This window comes from Narcine bancroftii, chromosome 3 (genome assembly GCF_036971445.1).
Source record: "Narcine bancroftii isolate sNarBan1 chromosome 3, sNarBan1.hap1, whole genome shotgun sequence".
NCBI classification, from domain to species: domain Eukaryota; kingdom Metazoa; phylum Chordata; class Chondrichthyes; order Torpediniformes; family Narcinidae; genus Narcine; species Narcine bancroftii.
In genome coordinates, this window is record NC_091471.1 from 356,847,450 (window position 1) to 356,871,328 (window position 23,879).

The 23,879-nt window shown below is 41.6% G+C and overlaps 2 protein-coding genes across 5 annotated transcripts in view; both read left to right on the top strand.

Moving 5' to 3' along the window:
• Window positions 1–12,604, top strand: part of afmid (arylformamidase) — a 50,412-nt gene extending 37,808 nt beyond the window's left edge. For all 4 annotated transcript variants that reach the window (XM_069929988.1, XM_069929991.1, XM_069929987.1 and 1 more), the window contains 2 exons: window positions 11,248–11,352; window positions 12,502–12,604. In XM_069929988.1, coding sequence (XP_069786089.1) covers window positions 11,248–11,352; window positions 12,502–12,531 — 135 coding nt within the window. In that variant the 3' untranslated portion in view covers window positions 12,532–12,604. The remainder of the gene's footprint in view (window positions 1–11,247; window positions 11,353–12,501) is intronic.
• Window positions 12,605–16,039: 3,435 nt separating this feature from the next.
• birc5a (baculoviral IAP repeat containing 5a) lies at window positions 16,040–23,397 on the top strand. The gene is made up of 4 exons (XM_069923031.1): window positions 16,040–16,208; window positions 19,107–19,216; window positions 20,250–20,367; window positions 22,009–23,397. Exons 1-4 carry the CDS (start codon window positions 16,101–16,103, stop codon window positions 22,096–22,098), a joined length of 426 nt encoding a protein of 141 aa, XP_069779132.1. The 5' UTR covers window positions 16,040–16,100; the 3' UTR covers window positions 22,099–23,397.
• Window positions 23,398–23,879: the final 482 nt, after the last annotated feature.

Sequence of the window (23,879 nt, forward strand, 5' to 3'; positions counted from 1 at the left end):
GAGTTTCTCTTTTGTTTGGGAATGATTTAGCAGAGGGTAAAGTCATACTTGCTGTGAAACTCACAAGTAAGCCATTGGTTTATGAGTCCGAAAAGGATTTGGAAATCTACCCTGCATGTGCCATTACTAGAGCCATGTCTAGAAAAAAGGTAGAGGTAGAGAAAGTCTGTGATGATCCTGTAGTGGAGGCAAGCATTGAGGACAAACCTAAGGATCCAGCCTTGCTGTTGTCAAAAGAATTAATAGCTAGACAAAAGCATGATCCTGATCTTGCTGGGATAAGAGATAAGATTCTGTCTAACCAGGAAATTGAAACTGTGCCAGTAGGTTACTTTGTTCAAGATGGAATATTGATGAAAAAGTGGACACCACAAGTGATATCTGCCAATGAAAACTGGGCGGTAGTAAAGCAAGTTGTAATTCCCAAAACCTACAGGAATTAAATATTAAAATTGGCTCATAGTACACCTTTAGGCTTTAGGAGGTCATCTTGGAGTGAAGATGGTAGAAAAGATAAGGAAACAGTTTTATTGGCCGAAATTAAGAAAGGATGTTGTGAACTTTTGTAGAACCTGTCACACTTGTCAACTGGTGGGCAAGCCTAATCAAGGACCACCAGTGTCACCTTTACAACCCTTCCCTGCTTTCGGGGAGCCCTTCTCAAAAGTGATAGTGAATTGTGTTGGCCCATTGCCAAAAACCAAAGCAGGAAATGAATATTTGTTAACACTCATGGGCACAGTTTCAAGGTTTCCAGAGGCTATTCCCCTGAGAAACATTAAAGCAAAGACGATTGTAAAGGCTATGCTAAAATTTTTCACACTGGCCTACCAAGGGAAATTCAGTTGGACCAAGGGAGTAATTTTATGTCTGGAATATTTCAACAGGTGGTGTATGAATTGGGAGCCCATCAAATTGTGCCGTCTGCCTATCATCCTTAAAGTCGAGGGGCCTTGGAAAGCTTCCATTTAACTGTGAAAAATATGATGAGGGCTTATGCGTGGAAAATAATAAGAAGGAATCCATTTGTTATTGTTTGCTGTTAGAGAGGCAACTCAGGAGGCTCTTGGCTTTAGTCCATTTGAGTTGGTATTTGATCATGAAGTCAGGGGTCCATTACGATTGTTGAAGGAACAGTGGATACATAATGATATACAATCAAATCTGTTGGATTATGTTTTCAAATTTAAAAACAGATTACATCAGGCTTGTGAAATGGCAAGGAAAAATTAAAAAAACTGCTCAGGGAAAGATGAAAATTTGGTATGATCAAAAAGCAAAAATTAGGGACATTAAACCTGGCGACAAAGTATTGGTTTTGTTTACAATGCAGTCAAACCCTTTGAGAGCTCAGTTTTCAGGACCATATAAGGCGAAATCAAAAATTAACCAGGTCACCTATGTCATTGAGATGCCTGATCGTCAAAGAGAGACACAGGTCTGTCAAGTGAACATGCTTAAACCTTACTTTTAGAAAACGTCTGAGGAGGAGATTAGGATTCCAACCAAGGTGCTAGTTAGTTAGTTAAAGTAAGGAGAAGATAAGTTTCGTGGAAGGTCATGGAGCACAGAAAGTGATAAGCCCCAGGCTGGAAAATTCTATAGTTTTGCAAAACTTAGGCACTAAGTTAATGCATTTGACTAAATCAGAAAGGAAAGAAATGAAGACATTTCTTTTTTTAAAAATTTTTTATTTTTCACACCATAAATCACATTAGCCATGATATACACTATTTTTTTTCACACATATACAGTGACTTTTTCTCCCCCCCCCCCCCCTCCTCCCAAGCCACCCCCCCACCCCCCCCCCCCCCCCCTCTCATCCATTTTAGGTATACAATCTAGGTTGCATTAAGCCAGTCAGACAATGTTGTCATTCAACAAAAATACACCAGAAATTCTACTGAGTCCATTCTTTTCTTTCCTTCTCCTTCCATCAACTTAGGTAATGTTTGTCCCCGGTAGGTTTTCGCTATTGTATTTAATGTAAGGCTCCTATACTTGTTCGAATATTTCAATATTATTTCTTAACCTATATGTTATTTTTTCTAATGAAATACATTTATTCATTTAAGTTTAGTAGTTTCTTCCTTTTAATTTGGTTATGTATTCCATTAATATTTAAAGTCATATAGTTCAGCGTAGCCCTTTTATATTTTGTTTGTCTTCTCTTTCCGTTTTTCCATCATTACCTTTCCTCCTTTTCCATTTCTGTTTTCTTATTTTCAACTCTTTATAAGACAACATTCCTACAACATCCAACATTTTCCTTATTCTCCTATTTCTATCTTATTTATCCCCAATCTCCCCTTCCCCTCCTGAGTTGTCCTTTATCCCTTGTCGGACAACCACATCTCCCCTCTCCATTTGGATTTGCGAATCCACTCGCAAGCGTCAACTGATTTTGCAGTGACCGCTATTTCCCCCCACCCCGCCCCCCCAGAAAAGATTTCACTTTTTATATGTCACAAAGGTCACTCTTTTAATTCCCTCCTTATTCTCTCTATTCCATTACCTTCCCTTATTAATTCTTGTCTATACTATCTATATTTTCCTCTAAGTACAGATACATTCACGTATGCCCATTGTCTCTATTCACTCTTATACCTCTTTACCCGCATACATATCAATCGTGATCATTTTTACTCTCATTACCCGTCTTCATCCCTCAGTCTATTTTTGTCTTTACCCACATACATATCCATCGTGATCATTTTAACTCTCATTACCCGTCTTCCTCCCTCAGTCTATTTTTGTAATTGTTCTGCAAATTTTCGTGCTTCTTCTGGATCCGAGAATAGTCTGTTTTGTTGTCCCGGAATGAATATTTTCAATACCGCTGGATGCTTTAGTATAAATTTATACCCTTTCTTCCATAAAATCGCCTTTGCTGTATTGAACTCTTTTCTCTTCTTTAGGAGTTTAAAACTTATATCTGGATAAATGAAGATTTTTTGCCCTTTATACTCCAGTGGTTTGTTGCCCTCTCTTACTTTTTCCATTGTCTTCTCCAGTACCTTTTCTCTTGTAGTATATCTTAGAAATTTTACTACAATAGATCTTGGTTTTTGTTGTGGTTGTGGTTTAGAGGCCAATACTCTATGTGCCCTTTCTATTTCCATTTCTTGCTGTAGTTCTGGACATCCTAGGGTCTTAGGGATCCACTCTTTTATAAACTCCCTCATATTCTTGCCTTCTTCATCTTCCTTAAGGCCCACTATCTTTATGTTATTTCTTCTGTTATGGTTTTCCATTGTATCTATTTTTTGAGCTAGTAGTTCTTGTGTCTCTTTAGTTTTTTTATTAGATTCCTCCAATTTCTTTTTTAAGTCTTCTACCTCCATTTCTCCTGCTACTGCCCGCTCTTCCATCTTGTCCATTTTCTTTCCCATTTCTGTTAAGGTCATATCTATTTTATTTATTTTCTCTTCTGTGTTGTTTATTCTTTTTCTTAAATCCTTAAATTCCTGTGTTTGCCATTCTTTCAATGACTCCATGTATCCTTTAATAAGAGAAAGTATATCCTTTATCTTGCCTTTCTTTTCTTCTTCTATTTCACTGTACTAAATGAAGACATTTCTTATGAAATTTAAGGATATATTCCCAGAGACCAAAACTGAACACAAAACTCCAGGTGTGGTCTCACCAGGGCCCTTTACGACTCTATAGGACCTCTTTGTTCACATACTCATCCCCCCTTGTTATGAAGGCCAACATCCCTTTAACTTTCTCCACCGCCTGTTGTACCTACATACTTACTTTCAGTGACTGATGAACAAGGATACCTAGATCTCGTTGTACTTCCCCTTTTCCTCACTTGACACCATTCAGATAGTAAGGTGCCTATCTGTTCTTTCCATCAAAGTGAATAACTTCACACTTATCCACATTAAACTGCATCTGCCATGCATCTGCCCACTCGCCCAACCTGTCCAAGTCACCCTTCATTCTCATCACATCCTCCTCACATTTCATACTGCCACCCAGCTTTGTGTCATCTGCAAATTTGCTAATGGTACTTTTAATCCCTTCATTTAAATCATTAATGAACTGGTATATTGTAAATAGCTGCAGACCTAGCACTGAGCCTTGCAGCAGCCCACTAGTTACTGCCTGGCATTCTCAAAGGGACCTGTTGATCCCTACTCATTGTTTCCTATCTGCCGAGCAATTTTCTATCCATGCCAGTGCTTTAATTTTGCCCACCAATATCCTGTGTGGGACCTTATCAAAAGATTTCTGAAAGTCCAGGTACACTACATCCACTGGCTGTCTCTTGTCCATTTTCACAATCACATACTCAAAAAATTCCAGATTAGTCAAGCATGATTTCCCCTTGGTAAATCCATGATGACTCAGGCCGATCCTGTTACTGCTATCCAAATGTGCCGATATTTCATCTTTTATAATTGACTCCAGCATCTTCCCCACCACTGATATCAGGCTAACTGGTCTATACTTCCCTGTTTTCTCTCTCCCTCCTTTCTTAAAAAGTGGGACAACATTAGCTATCTTCCAATCCACAGGAATTGATCCTGAATCTATTGAACATTGGAATATAATTACCAATGTGTCCATGATTTCTAGAGCCACCTCCTTAAGTGATCCAGACCATCAGGCCCTGGGGGTTTATCAGCCTTCAGTCCCATTAGTCTACCCAACACCATTTCTGCCCAATATGAATTTCTTTCAGTCCCTCTGTTACCCTCAGTCTTCTGTCCACTATTATATCTGGGAGATTGTATGCATCTTCCCTGGTGAATACGGATCCAAAGTACCTGTTCAATTTGTCTGCCATTTCCTTGTTCCCCATAATAATTTCACCCATTACTGTCTTTAAGGACCAAACTTTGATCTTAATTATTTTTTTCCTCTTCACATACCTAAAGAAGTTTGGACTATCCTCCTTTATATTCTTGCCTAGTGTACCATACCTCATCTTTTCTCCCCTTATTGCCATTTTAGTTACCTTCTGTTGCTCTTTAAAAGTTTCCCAATCCTCTGGCTTCCCACTCATCTTTGCTATGTTATAATTCTCTTTTATTTTTTACTGACCTTCCCTTCTCAGTTACGGTCACCCCTTACTTCCCTTAGGATCTTTCTTCCTCTTTGGAATGAACTGATCCTGCACCTTCTGTTTTATTCCCAAAAATACCCGGCATTCTTGTTCCACTCTCATCCCTGCTAGGGTCTCCTTCCAGTCTTTATTTGTAATTTTTCTATCCTTAATAATAGAATCTAGTAAATACTGATACTCAAAAGGCTGATTGGTCTTAATTCCTTCAATTCCCTGTCTCACCTTCCCGAATATTAGCTAGTTTTAACTCTCTCTCTTTCTCTCTCCCTCTTCCCCCCTCCATCTTTCTTTCTCTCTGCCTCTTCTTCCAACATTGTTTGTTCTGTTTCAGATTTTGCTTTTACAAATATTACATGTTTAAAGCTCCACTCCATGCTCGATTGGCTCTTAAAAGGATTAATCATTTATTTGCATCTCTAAAAATTGTGCCAAAACATTTACACTTCCAGACTACAATATAATCAAAAAGCAATCTAACCTGCCTGAAATATAATTCTTAAAAACAACCAACTTAAATTACTTTGCTAAACACCCAAATGGATTAGCTCCCCTCTGCTATCCACTGAGCACCACAATGATGTTTAAAAATCAGCTACTTCACTTTTCCCTTATAATATTGTGGTGAATCTCTGCCAAGCTGCCTGTTTCCCCTCTGGTGAGCCTTGCTGTACTAACATTGGCTGTGCATTATCTCGACTGTTAAGGATACTCCCCTTGGATATAATTGTATATGCATCTATTGTCTTTCATTATTGTACCATGAGTTTTTGCTAATAAAAGCCATGATTATTGTTTGACCACATTGTCTTTGTCTACTTCATCAACTGGCACTTCAATTTTATTAGCAGAAATGGATGCAGCACTCAGGCCAGAGCAGCTGATAATCGACCAGTCTGCCCTGAGGGCCAGAGAAATTTTCAACCACTGGATTGCTTGTTTCGATTACTACATGGCTTGAAACAACGTGGTCGATGAGGTGATACAGTTGGACCACCTGAACTCTCTGCTGGGCGAGGTCCCTTTCGCTATAACGCAAGGAGCTACCACTCTGGCTTTAGCCCGGAAACGTCTGACTGCTTTACTATGCAGCGCCATGGAATGTGGTGTTTGCTCAACACCAGTTGCTGACTAGACGCCAGAAACCCGGGGAAAGTGATGCTGCCTATGCACTGGCTCTCAACTCACTGGCAAATGAATGTTATGTCAAGGCAGTCAATGTGCAACAACACCGCAATGCCTTGAAGCTGGATGCTTTAGTCAACGGGATTGACTCCAGTTACATCCGACAGAGGCTGCTGGAGACGGTGCCCTTAACCTACGACTGGACAGTCACTCTAGCCAAAACACTGAGAAGTGCCATGCGGTCCAGTGAAATGCTAGAAACCGAAAAGGAAACATCCAGGAGTGCTGGAACCACGAAGGAAAGAAAAAGGCAAACTCCTGAAAAATGCTACTTTAGCATTTTAGCTACTTGCAGCTATTGTGGGAAACTCGGCCACTTTGCTAAAGTGTGTAAGGCGAAAAGTACTCCAACTGATAAGAAGAAGAAGAGAAGCACCAAGAAAATGCATTCTGGAGCTGCAGGAATGGAAGACAACTGTGAAAAGGGGGAATCTTCAGATGAGCAGGTTGAATCGACTTCAAGTGACAGCGAGGTGAGATCCCCTGTAATAGCTCAATTGACTCCAAAGCTTGGGGGATGCTATGGACTGGAACGGTCGACTATGAAGGGGGAAATGAAAGGTGAGACTCTTGAGTGTCTAATAGACTCGAGGAGTGCTGACAGCTACATCCAGAGTTGCCAGAGCCTTAAATTTGCGGAGATATCCAGTGAACCGAAAGATATCGATGGCTTGTAATGAACTTTACGGACAAGTGTAAAGTTACTTTAAATTTGCAGGGACATTGCCTGGCTGATGTGTGGTTCTTTATTATGCTGGAGCTCTGTGCCCCTGTGGTACTGGGGTTAGATATTCAATCTCAGATGAATAGTGTAGTGTTAAATTTCGGTGGGCCACTACCCACACTTATCATCCCCCGCGCTAGTTACTGCGGTCTGTCCACATTAAAAATCAAAGCTCCCTCCCTTTTCAGTGATTTATCCCCCGAGTGTTGGCCAATTGCCACTAAGAACCGTTCTTACAGCAAAGAGGATCGTGAGTTTATCAAAGCTGAGACCCAGAGATTGCTTAAAGAGGGAGTAATTGAACCCAGTAAGAGTCCGTGGTGAGCTCAGGTGGTAGTTGTGAAAAATCACACTAAGAAACGACTGGCTATTGACTACAGGCAATCAACCGTTACACTAACCTGGATGCCTACCCTCTGCCACGCATCAAGGAAATGATTAATCAGATAGCACAATACAAAGTGTACTCCACTATCGACCTCAAAGCAGCTTACCACCATTTTTAAAAAAAAAGGAATGACCCGACCCTATACAGCCTTTAAGGCTGATGGGGGCTTATACCAGCTTAAAAGGGTACCTTTTGGAGTCATTAATGGTGTGTCAGTGTTTCAGAGGGAAATGGATAAGATTGTTAGGACGTATGAGTTACAGGGTGTGTTTCCCTATCTGGATAATGTCACTATCTGTGGGAAAACACAGGCTGAGCACGACAACAACTTAAAGAAATTTTTAGCAACAGCTAAAGAACTCAACCTTACATTTAACGAGGGCAAATGTGTGTTCAATGCGACAGAGCTACTTCTGGGCTACATTGTCCACAAGGGCGAAATCTGCCCCAACCCGGAAAGAATGGCCCCCCTTAAGAAATTACCACCCCCAAACTCACCTTAAAAGGTGTATGGGATTCTTTACCTACTACTGCAAATGGGTTCGGGACTACGCCACGAAGGCACGCCTTCTGTTTGACATTAAATCTTTTCCTCTCTCTCCAATAGCCTTGATGGCTTTCGAGAGAATTAAAGCTGATGTTGCCAAAGCTGCACTCTCGTCCATTGACGAGGATGTCCCATTCCAAGTGGAAACTGATGCCTCAAATTGTGCCCTGAACTTACACATCCTGCCATTGAAAAAGAAACCCAGGCTATTGTTGAAGCTGATCGCTACTGGAGACACTTTCTAGCCGGCAGAAAATTTACTCTTGTCACTGATCAGAAATCTGTAGCCTACATGTTCAGTACTAAACACAAAAATAAAATCAAGAACGATAAGATGGCACGCTGGCGAATAGAACCCTCAACTTATAATTATGAGATCCAGTACAGACCGGGCAGGTTAAATGATCCTTCTGACGCATTGTCACGATCTGCTGCTGGTGCTCAGCAGGAGGGGCTAAAAGAGACTGTGCCACCCAGGAGTCACAATATTCTTCCACTACACAAGGGCTAACAACCTTCCTTACTCTCTGGAAGAAGTCAGGAAACTGACTAAAAGCTGTCTTGTTTGCGCAGGATGCAAACCGAAATACTTCAAAGCTCCAGAGGCCACTCTCATCAAGGCAACCCGACCTTTTGAGAGGATTAGCTTAGATTTTAAAGGGCCGTTACCTTCCAACAACAAAAATGTATATTTCCTTACTGTAATTGACGAATATTCCAGGTTTCCCTTTGCGATACCCTGCCCTGACGTCTCGTCAGCATCTGTCATCAAGTTACTTGACAGAATTTTCAGCATTTTTGGTTTTCCCAATTACATTCATACCGATAGAGGCTCAGCATTCATGAGCGCTGAACTGCGGCGAGCCCTGCTATGAAAGGGAATTGCCACCAGCCGTACTGCAAGCTACAACCCACAGGGCAATGGGCAGGTTGAAAGGGCTAATGCTACAGTCTGGAAGACTGTTAATCTTGCTTTAAAAACACATGGTTACCCTGTTACCCGGTGGCAGGAGGTGCTGCCTGAGGCACTACATTCTATTCGGTCTTTATTGTGTACTGCCAACAAATCAAACACCTCAAGAACGTATGTTTGCCTTTCCTAGGAAATCAGGAACTGTGATGGACTGTCTAGCCTGTTTATCTGAGCCTGGAACCATGCTGCTGAAGAACCATGCTCTGGCGCATAAAACAGACCCCCTAGCCCAACCAGTTCAGCTACAGCATACTAACCCCAACTACGCTCATGTTAAATTCCCAGAAGGGAGGACTGACACTGTACCCCTAAGAGATCTGGCTTCGCCTGGTTCGCCCCTTCCTCGCACACCTACTCAGAGTGAGCCTGAGAGGTTGGACTCACCCCCCCAGCCTGTGAGCCCTAGTAAGCTTTCAGATGGCCACGCTGAGGCTTAACTGCCTCACGCTGGCGATTCTGGAGCGGGTCTAGAAGCCAGTCCTTCCCACACTACAGACCCAGGACCTGTATCAGTTCCCAAGGTTGCAAAGGAGCCACCTGTTTTGAGACGAAGCATCAGAATCGTAAATAACCTGATAGGCTGACATATCATAAAACATCTCATTATATTTCGATTGCTTGCTAGATACTGGCGTACTTTGGCTGTTAGATACCAAACATGGTATCCACGTATCGCTTGCTTCAGTCTTTCTAAGCAGCTGTCCTTTTGATTTTAACCCTTCTTCTGCCGGGGGGAGACTGTGGTGAATGTCTGCCAAGCTCCCTGTCTCCCCTCTGGTGAGCCTTGCTGTACTAACATTGGCTGTACATTATCTTGACTGTTAAGGACACTCCCCTTGGGTATAACTGTATATGCATCTATTGTCTTTCATTATTGTACCATGAGTTTCTGCTAATAAAAGCCCTGATTATTGTTTGACCACATCGTCTTTGTCTACTTCATCAACTGGCACTTCAAATATTTAATATTTTTTACAGCAAATTTTCTCTTAGTGAAGAAAATTGAACAGAATCTTAAATCATTCTTAATATATAGAATAGCTGTCTAGATTTTAGCCTTAATGGAGTACACTCATTTTTGTGTTTTAGCACAGGAGAATTGGAATAAAAGTATCTTTGATTGATTGAAAAATCTTTTTTCTCATTTAGTAAAATATTAACTGCTTTAAACCAGAATCAGGTTGACTTGATTTGTATTCAATAGGCTTTTGAAAAAATAAGTGGGATGTGGTACCTTAAGGACAGAGCTACAAGCAAAAAGTCTGACTCAAGTTGTTGTCAGCAGAAAACTGCTGTAATCAGTTTTACAGGCAACTTTTATGTCACTTCTGGTTCGGCCATCCTGAAACCAAAAGTGATGTCACAACGTTCCTGACGCATTTCCCAGTCTGCTGATTTTGTCCCAGAGAAGGGGGCCCAGTACCATCTTAGCGTGGACACCCCCGAAATGGGTGGTCGGCAGGAATCACAGGGGAGATTCGAATATGAAGTCCTGCCCCTCAGTTGCCGCTACAGGGGAATCTAAATGAAATCTACTGAATTCAGACAGAGGAATAAATTAAATATGGAAAGGATGTTTCCCTGGCTAGGGTGTTTGGAATGATGGGTCACAGTCTCAAGATACAAGGCAAGAGATTTAGGACTGAGATGAAGAGATATTTCTTTCACTCAGAGAATGGAATTCAGTACACAGTGGTCAAGTTCCTGAATATTTTTTAAAAGATAGATGAAAATCGTGTCAAGAAGTATGAGGAGGCAATAGGGATATCTTATTGAGACAGATATTCAGCCATGAACAGCAAAGCTGACTCAAAGGGCCAACCTGCTATGTTTGTATGACTGGGCTCTCAAACATGGCTCTCCAGTTTCCACATTTCTGCCCCTAACTCCACCTTGCAGACAGAAAGCAGAGAGAGTTCTCCTTGTACCTCACCTTCCAACCTACATATTCACATTTTCATATTTTATTATTACATAAGAGACTATTTGTCAATTGAGTTCATCTGGTTCTCAGATCGTTGCCATTAGTCCCACTCTGTGTTTCTCCGCTGTTACCCAAACTGTCTTCCTGAATGATACAGAAATTCAGTTACATTTTCCTCCAATTGCATTTGGTGCTCATGTTCCCTCATTAATGCTGGGCTTAACCCTGGAATTCCTTATCCAAAGGCAGTAAATATCTTTCAAAGGCAATTAAGAAGTGCATTACTGTCAATGAATAAAGAATAAAATACTCCGTAGGTAATTCCATTAAAGCTAAGGGGCGAGAGAATTGCTGTTCCACTATTATTCTTAAGTGTTTTAGAGGAAAATATGAGTGTTTTTCTGATGTTCTTTAAAATGATTGTTCTTGCAGGCTATTAAAGTTGCTGGATTCAATGCATCTTTTCAAGATGTTACAAATAGGGATCATTTTGATGTTATAGAGAAATTGGTGGAAGAGAACTACATTCTAACACAGGTAAAGATTTTTCAGTGTTTAGTGTCTCTTGTAGCCTTGGTCTTGCTACACAAAGTTGCAATTTAATTTGAGGAATTTTGGTAGTGGAGGGTCACAGAAGAAGACATTTCCATACACCTTATAAAATGAGGCTTTTTCAAGTTTTACAACTTGCAGTTCATCAGCCACAAGGAATTTTCTCTGGAATTTAAAGATGGGGACTTCTTGGCTATAACCATCATTTATAACATAAACAGTTATTTCTAAAGACTATGATGAATTCAAAAAATGATCTCGTATGTGAGAGTGAAGGAAAGACCACAATAAAAATACTGTTGAAATTCATGTAATACCTGTACCCATTATAAATGCAAGTAATCCTGTGTATAGGGCAACATTGATGTGCCACCATGAGCTGAGATTGGTCCATTATAATTCTTATTTCAAATCAATTATTCTAACTTGTTATTAAACCTCAAAATGCCAGATTGGAGCAAATAGAAGATGCTTGCTGGGGAACAGCAAAGGGAAAGGTAGAATGGATTCTTGCCTTCAGAAGGTGAATGCAAGCTACACCCATATTTTCATATTACTTTTCTAGGTTAGATTCTTCTTGTGGTTGAACCGGCAACAACTATTGATCAATGCACCATGGGTGTTTCTGTGGAAATACAAGCAGATGTGAAAATAAATTATATCATGCAATTTTTAAGTCATATTCTTGATTACTTTGGTGCATGAACTAAACTTCCAAGTGCATCCACTGCAAATTAACCTCCGGAGCAAGCTCTAGTTTCCTCCCACCGTTTTGGGGAGTAGGTCACTTGGGTGTAATTGGGTGGCCCGGGCTTGTTGCAGAAATGGCCTGTTACCATGCTGTAAGTCTCAGAGTAAATTTCAAAAAATTAATCAACTTAAATTTTGAAAAATTCCATTCCCCTTTAAGAGGAACTGACTCTGTAAACAGTTTGCTTTAAACTTATTAACTTTAAGCACAATCCGACTTTTTCTGGAACTGAAAATAAAGGGTATGCCATAATTTGTAGAATATTTCAAGAGAATTGTGATGAATACAGAAACTATGTCCTACATGAGGTTTTAATTGGGAGAGCTTTTATGTAGTTCACGTATGTACAAGCAATAATCTAATGTCATGTTTGTTTGTTTTAGGTTCTGTTGAAAATGGTCACTAGAAAGTGAACAGTGAGCTACAAAACCTTTCGGTGGTTCTCATGATTTCTAAGCCAGTTCAATAAAGTTCTGACATCACCAATTAGTCTTGTCGAATTGCGATAACTCCAGATGTTCTCAATGATTCAAGCTATACATATAATAGTTACAATCAGGATTTATCATCATGAACAAGTCACAAAATTTGGTGTTTTGTGGCTGCACCATAGTGGGTTTTTTGTGGCATTTAAACTTAAGGACCACCCATTCTGCTGATTTGCCTTGTGATTTAGGTTTCCATATATACAGGCCATCAACTCTGACCATGGCAGCAATTCACTTTCACCTGCCACTCTGGTGTCCCACATTCAGTCTTGAACATAAGAAATAGGAGCAGGAGTAGGGCATCCAGTCCATCGAGCCTGCATCTGCCATTCAATGAGATCATGGCTGATCTGATTTCTAGTCTCATCTCAACCTACCTGCCTTTTCCCCATATCTCTTAATTCCATTACAATGTAAAAATCTATCCAACTTTGTCTTAAATATATTTACAGAGGTTGCAAACTATCTAATTTCTTTTTATGACTCAATTCTCCCCCTCCCCTAGTTCTGGCAACATCATTGTAAATATTTTCTGCACCCTCTCTAGCTGTTGTGACCTAAGTCAACAGCAGTAGAAATTCATCAAGACAATGGTATTTTAAAAACTAATAATTTTTATAAATCTTCGTCCGCGAAGCCAAGCCAAAGAAAAAAAAAATTTTTTTTATTATTATCTATTAATAACATACACTTGCACTTAGTGGGGATAAGTAAAAAGTGGTGTGTGTGTGGGGTGGGGGGCTGGTTGGTCCCAAATCATTCATTGACTTTTCACCCTCACACCTAAACTGTGAAGTTCAGTCAGAAGTCTTTTGTGTTCCATTTAAAGATTCAAGCAGACACAACAGCTCTTAAAGTGAGAAAGAGAAAGCTTCAGCTTGAATTGAACTTAGAAGGAGGAGCAGATAAGACAGACATGGGCGTAGCAACGACAAGAGCAGGTGTGGTGATGACAAGAGGAGGAACTGCAAGAGGAGCAGCTAAAAATGGAGGAAATAGAGCTAAAAATGCAAAAAAAAAACAAGCGAAATTGGACAAAGCTAAGGCCAGGTCACAGGCACTGGAAAGTTCAATGGTTTCTGGTGCTCAAAGTAAATGATTGAAAACATCAACTTTTGATGAAGAACTCTAAGAAAGGAAACTATTAGATACCAAAGCCACAGCGTTAGAACCACAGCTGGGTAGACAAAATAACGTAAGCCTAGGCATGACAATACACGATGAAATGACTGCATTGTTAATTCAGTTAGAGACGCTCTCTTCTCTACCCAAGATAAAAATTCCAATTTTTGAAGGTGACACTTCAATTTAGAAGAGTTTATGAAAAGTTTTGAATGTGGCATTGAAATTAAAAGTCACAGCTCAAGGAACACGAGAAATTGTTTATATTCAAATCAGACTTAGTTAAAATCAAAAATACTTGGATTTAAATTTGACTATATTGGATGCGAGGATTGGGACACAATTCTTAGGTTAGTTAATGGCTATTTGGTATGTGCTCATCGTTATCTGTTACAATTCAAAGTGGTACATTGAATGCATTTGTCTAAGGCTAAATTGTTGGACCTTTATTCTGCTATGACTCCCTGGTGTGACAGGTGTAAGAGCTGTGACGCATCATTAATTAATATGTTTGGGACTTGTCCTAGTCTAGAAAAATACTGGAGAGAAGTTTTCTATAGAAAAATACTGGAGAGAAGTTTTCTATACCTTATCAAAAATTTTTAACATAGATTTAACATTGAATCCTCTGGTAAAACAGGAGGGAATGATTCTTCTTTACCTTTGGTTCAGAATCATGCCATTTCTTTCGCTTCTCTTTTTACTTTAATGTAAGGATACTGCCCCACCTATTCATGGTCAGTGGTTGCGTAACATTCAATTAATAATTCAGATACAAGATTCCAGAAGTTATGGGGTCATTTATGGCTCACTGTCTTACTTTATAATTTTACTCCAATGTAATTAAACTGTTTGACTTGTATCTTTTCCACGTTCCTTATATTAATTTATTTTACCCTCGTTTTTCTTTTAATACTAGTCATATATAGCATCTGGCAGTAGAGTTAGGTTTTTCTCCTCTACTATTTTCTTCTTTCCTTTTTTTAATATTTTTTCCCCAAAAAATAATTCTTAAATGAGTCTCTGAGTTAGTTGTTGAGGAGTCTGATGGTGGAGGGGTAGCAGCTGTTCCTGAACCTAGTGGTGTGAGTCTTGTGGCACCGAGACCTCTTTCCTGATGGTTGTCGCAAGAACAGAGCATGTGCTGGGGGGGGGGGGGGGTGTGGATCCTTGATGATTGCCGCTGTTCTCCGACAGCAACCATCCCTGTAGATGTTCTCGATGGTGGGGAGGGTTTTGCCTATGATGTCCTGGGCTGTGTCCACTATCTTTTGCATGGCTTTCCACTCAGTGGTATTGGTGTCCCCACACCAGGCTTCGATACAGCCAGTATGTACACTTTCCACCACACATCTATATAAATTTGCAGAAGTTCCCAATGTCATACTGAGTAAACCTCAGCAAACTCCTGAGGAAATAGAGGCGGTGATGTGTTTTCAAGATGCAATTGGTGGGTTGGATCCAGGAGAGATCCTCAGAGATAGTGACTCCCAATAACTTAAATTTGCTAATCCTCTCCGTCTCTGGTCCCCCAATGATCACACTGGATTGCATCCTCTGGCTTTCCTCCCTGAAGTCAACAATCATCTCCTTAGTTTCGGTGACATTGAGTGCAAGGCTATTGTCGGCGCGTCATTCAGTAAAGACAGTCACGGGCAGCACGGTTAGCGCAACACCGTTGCAGCACCGGCAACTGGGACGGGGGTTCAAATCCCACGCTGTCTGTAAGGAATTTGTGCATAGGTTTTCTCCGGGGGCTCCAGTTTCCTCCCACCCTTCAGAACTTACCAGGTCAATTGGGTGGCACAGGCTTGTGAGCCAAAAGGGCCTGTAACCGTGCGGTATGCCTACATTTACAAACTTACATTTAACATTTAAAGACACTTCCTGGAATAAGAAAATAACGGCTTAGAGTGTCTTACCTGGAAATTCATATCTTCCCAGCAAAATGTCATTTCTTTATTTTAATATGTTGTCTCTCTCAGATGAAACCTGGTGTTGGAGAAACAGCTCCTAAAGATAGAGAGAGATCTAGTAAACAATGCTGCCTTTGCTTTTGGAGCCAGCTGATCTCTCTGGAGCTCTGCAGTCTGCCTTGTGTTTTCCCTTTGAAAGGGTTGACCAGCTGGAACTGCTCGCAAAAAGAACTTTCTCACTGTGCCCAGCCTCCAGGTGAAGCCTGGAAACTCCAGACCAAGTCTCCAAAGATTGGGCTGCACCACTTGGCACTGGGATGCAAACGAAAGGAAAAGCGCGTTGCCGGCGCGCTCCTCCGGGATTCCGTACCCGTGACGTCAGGGCGCAGCCGGCCAATAGGCGGCGGGAAGCGGCGCGGGCGGTGAACGGCCGGGGGTTTGAACGTGCGGCCCAGCATGGAGGTGTATTTGAAGCAGCACCGCAAGTTCTATTTCCACCAGGAGCGCTTGGACACGTTCAAGAACTGGCCCTTCGTCGCCGACTGTGTGTGTACGCCCGAGAATGTGAGCGGGAGCCGGCCCAGGCGCTGTGACTCGGGGTGGGGGGACGTTCAGGGTGCAGTGGGGTGGGGGGACGTTCAGGGTGCAGTGGGGTGGGGGGGGACACGTTCAGGGTGGAGTGGGGTGGGGGGGGACGTTCAGAGTGGGGTGGGGGGGGACGTTCAGGGTGGAGTGGGGTGGGGGGGACGTTCAGGGTGGAGTGGGGTGGGGGGGACGTTCAGGGTGGAGTGGGGTGGGGGGGACGTTCAGGGTGGAGTGGGGTGGGGGGGACGTTCAGGGTGGAGTGGGGTGGGGGGGACGTTCAGGGTGGAGTGGGGTGGGGGGGACGTTCAGGGTGGAGTGGGGTGGGGGGGACGTTCCGGGTGGAGTGGGGTGGGGGGACGTTCCGGGTGGAGTGGGGTGGGGGGGACGTTCCGGGTGGAGTGGGGTGGGGGGGACGTTCCGGGTGGAGTGGGGTGGGGGGGACGTTCCGGGTGGAGTGGGGTGGGGGGGACGTTCCGGGTGGAGTGGGGTGGGGGGGACGTTCCGGGTGGAGTGGGGTGGGGGGGACGTTCCGGGTGGAGTGCGGTGGGGGGGACGTTCCGGGTGGAGTGGGGTGGGGGGGACGTTCCGGGTGGAGTGGGGTGGGGGGGACGTTCCGGGTGGAGTGGGGTGGGGGGGACGTTCCGGGTGGAGTGGGGTGGGGGGGACGTTCCGGGTGGAGTGGGGTGGGGGGACATTCCGGGTGGAGTGGGGTGGGGGGGACGTTCCGGGTGGAGTGGGGTGGGGGGGACACGTTCAGTGTGGAATGGGGTGGGGGGAATGGCACTCATGGGATTGTGGTATCATCTACAAAAATGCTGGAGAAACCCAGCAGGTCATGCAGCATCAAAAGGATATAACCAGTGTTTTGGGCCTGGGTCCTTCATTAAGGTCGGAGATGGGTGCCTGAATAAAAAGAGGAGGGAAGGATGGTACAGGGGCAGGAGCATAAGGCTAACAGGTAAGAAGTCATGGGTGGGAGGGTAGAAGAGATAAAAGGCTGAGGTGATTATGGGGAGGGGGTAACTTTGTGAGTGGAGAGGAAAAGGGGTGGGGAGGTGGCGGAAAGGAGACGAGAGATAGGGAAGAGAGAGAGACTTGGGGGGGGGGAGGGAGGGGTTTAACAAAACTGGTTGGAGAATGCATGGACAGGATATTGGGTGTTCCTCCAATTTGAAGGTGGCCTTAGTTTAGCAATTCATGAGGTCATGGATGGACATCTCATTGTGGGAATGGGGTATAGAATTAAAATGATTGGCCCTGTTGTTGCAGTGGAAATTCATTGTGATCAAGGCAGATTCTCTATTCCTGGCTCAGCCCACTTGTGCCCAGAAATTTTCCTCCTTAGCCATCACATACTCCAGAATTTCTCATCTCTGTCCTGAATGTCTTGCAGTGCAGGGAAATAATCCAGAGACTGCTGGACCCTTTTGCCATGGGAAATGCCCTCACCAAATCCTGTCTATATGGTCCGATGCTTTATTGAGTGTTCCTCTTATTTCAGTGAATACAAATATAATTGACCTAATTGGTACTTTTGACACATTTGCTATTACATGAATCAGGCAGGTGAATCCATGTTAAACTCCTTCCATGAATGTTACTGGGATTGGTGGGCCTTAGTGATAAGGGGAGGCTGGCTAAGCTGGGATCTTTTCCCTTAGTGCATTGGGGGCTGAGGGTGAGTTTATAGAAGTATGTAAAATCATGAAGGGTGTAGATAAGGTACGTAGTTGGACTTTCCCAAGGTATGAGGATTGAAACTAAATGGCATGGATGTAAATTGAGATGGGTAGGAATTAAAAGGGGATCTGAAGAACATTTTTCTTGGAAAAGAGTGGTGGATTAATGCAATGAGCTGATAGAGGAAGTGTAAAGGTGGATACAAATGTAATGATTAAAAGGTATTTAGACCGGTACATAATTTAAAAAAAAGTTTGGACGGATATGGGCCAAATGCAGATGTATCAGGTCTGGCTTTGGTAGGCAATCTTGGAGTGAAGAAGTAGGGCGATAGAGCCTGGCCCTGTGCTACAAAACGTTGACCCAAAGAATATTTTTGAGAAGAGAGAGAAAAAACTGCATTTAATACCCCATGTGAGGTCATGTTAAGACCTGCATAACTGTACCAAGATATCCTTGATCCTTCACTCAAAATCTTTTGCATTGAATGGCATTATATTATTTGCCTTCTGATCTGCTTGTTGTACCTGTGTGTTTGCCTTCAGTGACTCCTACAGATGGAAACACAGGTCACTTTTGTATTCTTTTCCAAATCCCTTGCCATTGAAATTATCTGTTTCTGATTTTTCCTTCCATTTCTGCAGATATACTTCCCCAGTCCCAATCTTCAATGATAAGGGCAAGGGACTTGTGGAGATGTAGGGTTATTATTTTTTTGAAAATATTCTCCTTTGTCCCTATGTAGTAATTGACTCAGATCTTCTTTTTGAATTGGTGTGTGTGCTTTAGATTTTTTTTTTGTATCAGCTGTGGCTTACTCTTAACATCTAGCCTTGCCAGAAGCCTACCTCACTGACAAAAGAGAAAGGAGGAAAAACCCAACACCAAACCCCCAACCCACCAATTTTTCCCTTGCAACCGTGCCTGCCTGTCCCGCATCGGACTTGTCAGCCACCAACGAGCCTGCAGTAGACATGGACATATCCCTCCATAAATCTTTGTCCGTGAAGCCAAGCCAAAGAAAGAAAAAGATATCAAGCTCTACTTGTTTTTGGTGGCAACCAAGTTAACATGTGAAGCTGAAGAATTAGTGGGTTTAATAACTGATCCAGGTCCCCTTTGTGACGACTGCTTCCTAAACTGCCCTTTACTGTTAAGCAGACTAAGTTGATTTTAATATCTTGTGCTTATTACTAGATGGCAGCAGCAGGGTTTATTCACACTCCGAGCGAGAATGGTCCTGATGTTGCTCAATGCTTCTTTTGTTACAAAGAACTAGAAGGTTGGGAGCCTCAAGATAAACCTTTGTAAGTACAGTACTTTACATTTGAATTCTAGATGATGTTTGCACTCAAGATGACACCAAGTGTTCATAAATATATCAATAGCATAGCAGCATTGCAAGATTTCTTGGTCACTCTTGTAGCCTAATGATTAGTTTGAAATGTAGGGAGGAGTGGAACAAAACTTGACATTTAATGATAATAAATATGCTTACTTGAATGGAAAGCTGTGGGCATTTCCTCCATATGTTAACCCAGAGCCTTTAGGTGAAGATGGGAGTACAGCAAAAATCTGCCAAACTAATTTTTAGGTTAGCTGGATGGTTGTACCAAGAGAGATTGGGTCAACTGGAGCTTTATCCAAATCTTTATTAAAATAATGAGAGGAGAGCTCAGTGAAATATACAAACTTTTGAAAGGCCTGTAACAGACAAGACACGAGGTGACTGTTTTCCTTGGTTGGAGAGATTTTAGAATAAGAAGACATGCCCTACATGGGGTGAGGAGAACTTTCTTCTGAAAGGATTCTTTACAACGGCTGTGGAAGATAAATTTCAAGAGGTAGATTCCTAGCAACACAAAGGCACCAAAAAGTTTGGGGAGCACATGTTATTGAGAAAGAAGGTCTACCATATTGAATGTTGGAGCAGATTTGAAACATTGGAGTAGGTCGTTAGGTTCTATTTTCTATATTTGTAATATATATTTGTGAGATCCTTTGAGGGAACAAGCAATGATATGGGGAGTGGCCATTTAGAGTGGTAATCTTTGGCAGTCCCATGGGATTTAGCATGACTTGCTTTCATTTTGATCTTGTGGGTTCTTGGCAGATGAGGCAGAGTATGGAAAGCACAAATTCATCCACAGATAAGGCAGGAAGTGCCTCATGGGGTGTCTTCCTTTTGCTGCTTAAACATAATTTGCAAGTGTTCCCTATGTGTGGACTTGAGATTCTTAATGCAAGTGATTATTCATCAATCAACTTGTGACCATTCTCGAACAAAGTCTGACATTTGGCTACAAAGTGTATGAAATGACCTTTTGCATTCTCTTCCAGAGTTGAACATCAAAATCACTCTTCAAAATGTGCCTTTATTGCACTGAAAAAGAAGTTTGAGCATCTCACAACTGAAGAGTTCCTGAAACTGGACAAGGAAAGAGTAAAGAATATAATGGTTAGATACTTTATCATAATATTCATTAATGATATAGATAAATAAAATGTGTCAGGAATGACTATTTAGTATTTATTCTGAAATAACAACATTAATTGAAGTAGACTGTTAAAATTCAGAAATTTCTATATAATATTTTTCAACTCTGGTTGAAACTTTTCTAACTTTCATGAATTATTTTAACCATTTACGGAGTGGAAACAAGCCATGTTGGCCTTTCGAGTCCGCACCGGTTCACTGATTTTGTGTGCCCTCTTCAGGCATCGGTCTAGGTAGATCTTCATTCAATAATGATTGACGGCATATTTGATACAGATAGTCCCTGACTTACGATAGTCTGACTTACGATTTTTCTAAGTTACAATGGTTCGAACCTGCACTGTACTTCGAATTTTGGCTAGGCTATGATGTTCAGTGTCTCCTGACAGCACTGTATTGGTCCCCACACTGATCCTACTGCCCTGATCTCTCCCGACAGCCCCGTGTCGGTCCCCTCACTGATCCCACTGACCTGTGTCAGTCCCCACACTAATCCCACTGCTCCACTCTCTCCCCACAGCTATGTCAGTTCCCACACTGATTCCACTGCCATTTTTTGACTTGCGATGGATCATCACTCCATTGTACTTTAATGTAGAAGGTGTAGCCCATTAAACCAATTGGAGTTGTTTGATCCTTGCTGCTTCTAAATAACATGAACCAAATATAATTTTAGAGTTTTTATCTTTGTCTTTGATCAGCTTTAGCTGTTTGTATCAGAAATGGACTTCTTGTATCAGATGGAAACGAATGAATGGTGAGGGAGGTTATCTGAAATTGAAAAATTTCCACCTGTTCTTTACTGGTTTCCATTTTTCCAGCCCACTATTGTAAGGTAAAACATCATGAGATGGGAATGTGTAAGGAGTTACCCTGCCCTGTACAGGGCTGTAACAAGATGTAAATGCATCCTTGTACTTACAAGATAAGAGAGACATTGATGGATTGAGAGGCAGGAAGCTAGCAGGGAAAGGATAGCAACAGTTTTAGTCATTGGACAAGTAATGATATGATGATGTTCTAAGCATGTATCCAAGGGTATAAAAAATCACCATTTTGCTGATAACGGCAGAATGCATTCTCCGACTAACATGTTTAGTCGCAAGTGTTACAATCCGGTAATAAAGAACAAAGAACCCTGATTTCGACTCAGCCTGGTGTTTGTCTCACTCATTCATGAACAAAGCAGACCTAACACTATCCCCTCTGGTCTCCCCACTCTACCTCTTCCCACTTTCATTTGCCTAACACCCTATTACCCCATGGCGCCTCCCAAGCTCATGCCTCCTTTTTTATGTTCGCTATCCCTCCTTCGTGTTGGAAAAAAAAAAGTCCTCAACCTGAAATGTTGGCTGTTTATTTCTATTCATTGATGCTGCTGCTTTGTCCACTGAGTCCCTCAGGCTTCTCTTGGTTTGCTCCAGATTCTAGCCTCTGCAGCATGTAGAAGGTGTTGAGAGAGAGAGAGACTTTTAAATATCTCCAGCATATTCTGGTCTTATTTTGGATCAGCTACATTATGAATGTTTTAACATGGGGAATGGACTTTTAGCAGGAGAACAAATTACCTGTTAGTTTTTTAAAAAAATTGTTTATTTCCAGAAAAAGATAGTGTCTGAAAGGATTGAATCGTTTGAGCACGAGGCAAAAGCTGCAAGAAGTGGAATTGAAGATCTTGTTACCAGTGACTGATTCCACTGTGGGATATTCTCCTAATGCTAATTCAATCCTCAAACTGAGGATCATGTCTAAGTATTGTCTTCCAAAACGCTCTTTAAAATTCTAATTTGACTAATGCTCATAGGGTGAGTAAAGTAAAATATTCTCTTTTATTGCTTTTGGTAGTGTCTAAATAGTGTTCAGGTATTTATTCCGAATTGAGGATTAACTCATTTTAATTCTGATTAGCACTTTCAATAAGTGCAGACCTCTTCTATTGCAAGAGAACTCCAGATGTGATTGGATTCATTTGATATTTCTCTTCTGCATCTTAAACCATCGTTCTCTTAACATTAATTGTGTTAATTGTTTTATGCAAGGTAGAAAAATAACTTTGAAAAAAATCATTTCTCTTTCATCCTCAAATGTATTGTAAATTTGTGGCCATCTTTAGTTTTGGAACAAGATGTTAACAGACTATTTCTCACAATCTTGCTCAACAAGATGAGGGCCAACTCTTGGATCATAGACTGAGCGAGAAACGTTCAATGCTCTTGACTGGCACAGTGAGGAAAGTAGAAAGCTTATGGCAAGCAATGGCAGCAGTGAATGCCTTCTCGATCACTGGCTTTCAATCTTTTTCTTTCCACTCACATACCACCTTAAGTAACCCCTATGCCATAGGTGCTCTGTGATTAGTAAGAAATTACTTAAGGTGGTGTGTGAGTAGGGGGGGAAAACGTTGAGAACCACTACTCCAGACCCAATTGTTACAGAAATATTTCGCTTGAGAAAAATTCCTTTGGAGTTGAGAAACCGTGCACATGATGAGTCATTTGGGTACGATTAAAGCAGTGTTTTAAAACTTTTTTCTTTCCTCTCACGTACCACTTTATGTGATCCTTTACTAACCCATGGCACAGGGATTACTTAAAGTGGATTGTGAGTGGAAAGAAAAAATTTGAAAACTACTCTTCTAGATGAATGATCTTCAGCACACAATGCAACTACTTCCCTTCAGTAAAAATGTTAATACTGTACTACTCTCATCAATGCTTGTGCAAGTGTGTTTAAAGATTGGCTATCTGACTTGTTTCTCTGCAACAAGCAGGGCTTAGGCCCTTAATTTTCTAGCCCTGTCTCGACTGCATGGGTGATTTCAGCAATTAATTCTGTTACAAGTACCAATGATTTTCCTTTTTATTGTGATAGGAAAAAATTACTTTTTTAATGTTCAATTGCATAATCTTAGATTGGCATTGCTCTGTAATAAAATTGAAATAAACAACTTTTTTGATTTGACATATCAATAAAAATATTAATTTCCTTAAAGTTTGTGGTAATTATTGTATCAGAGTATTAAAAGGAGCAAATAAAGGCATGTAGATGAAGGACAGCACAGTGGTACAGCTAGTGGAGCAGCTGCCTCAATTCTGCTGCAGCATGAAATGGGACACACTGTCTTTAAAAGCCATGTTTCTAATTATGCCTGTAATAGAATTTTACCTTGATGGGACTGGGATATTTTAATCATATAACCATTTACGGAGTGGAAACAGGCCATGTTGGCCTTTCGAGTCCGCACCGGTTCACTGATTTTGTGTGCCCTCTTCAGGCATCGGTCTAGGTAGATCTTCATTCAATAATGATTGGCGGCATATATGATACAGATAGTCCCTGACTTACGATAGTCTGACTTACGATTTTTCTAAGTTACAATGTTTTGCTATTGTAATGCTATGGTATTTGGAATGAACAATAGGAAAAATCAAGTGAAACATTAAAGTCTGCAAATTCTTTGATGCTGGAGGAAC

Coding starts and splice junctions, on each gene's coding strand:
- birc5a (XM_069923031.1), top strand. CDS start 16,101: ATGGAGGTGTATTTGAAGCAGCACCGCAAGTTCTATTTCCACCAGGAG. Junction 19,217..20,249: donor GAGCCTCAAGATAAACCTTT/GTAAGTACAGTA, acceptor ATTCTCTTCCAG/AGTTGAACATCAAAATCACT. Junction 20,368..22,008: donor AAAGAGTAAAGAATATAATG/GTTAGATACTTT, acceptor GTTTATTTCCAG/AAAAAGATAGTGTCTGAAAG.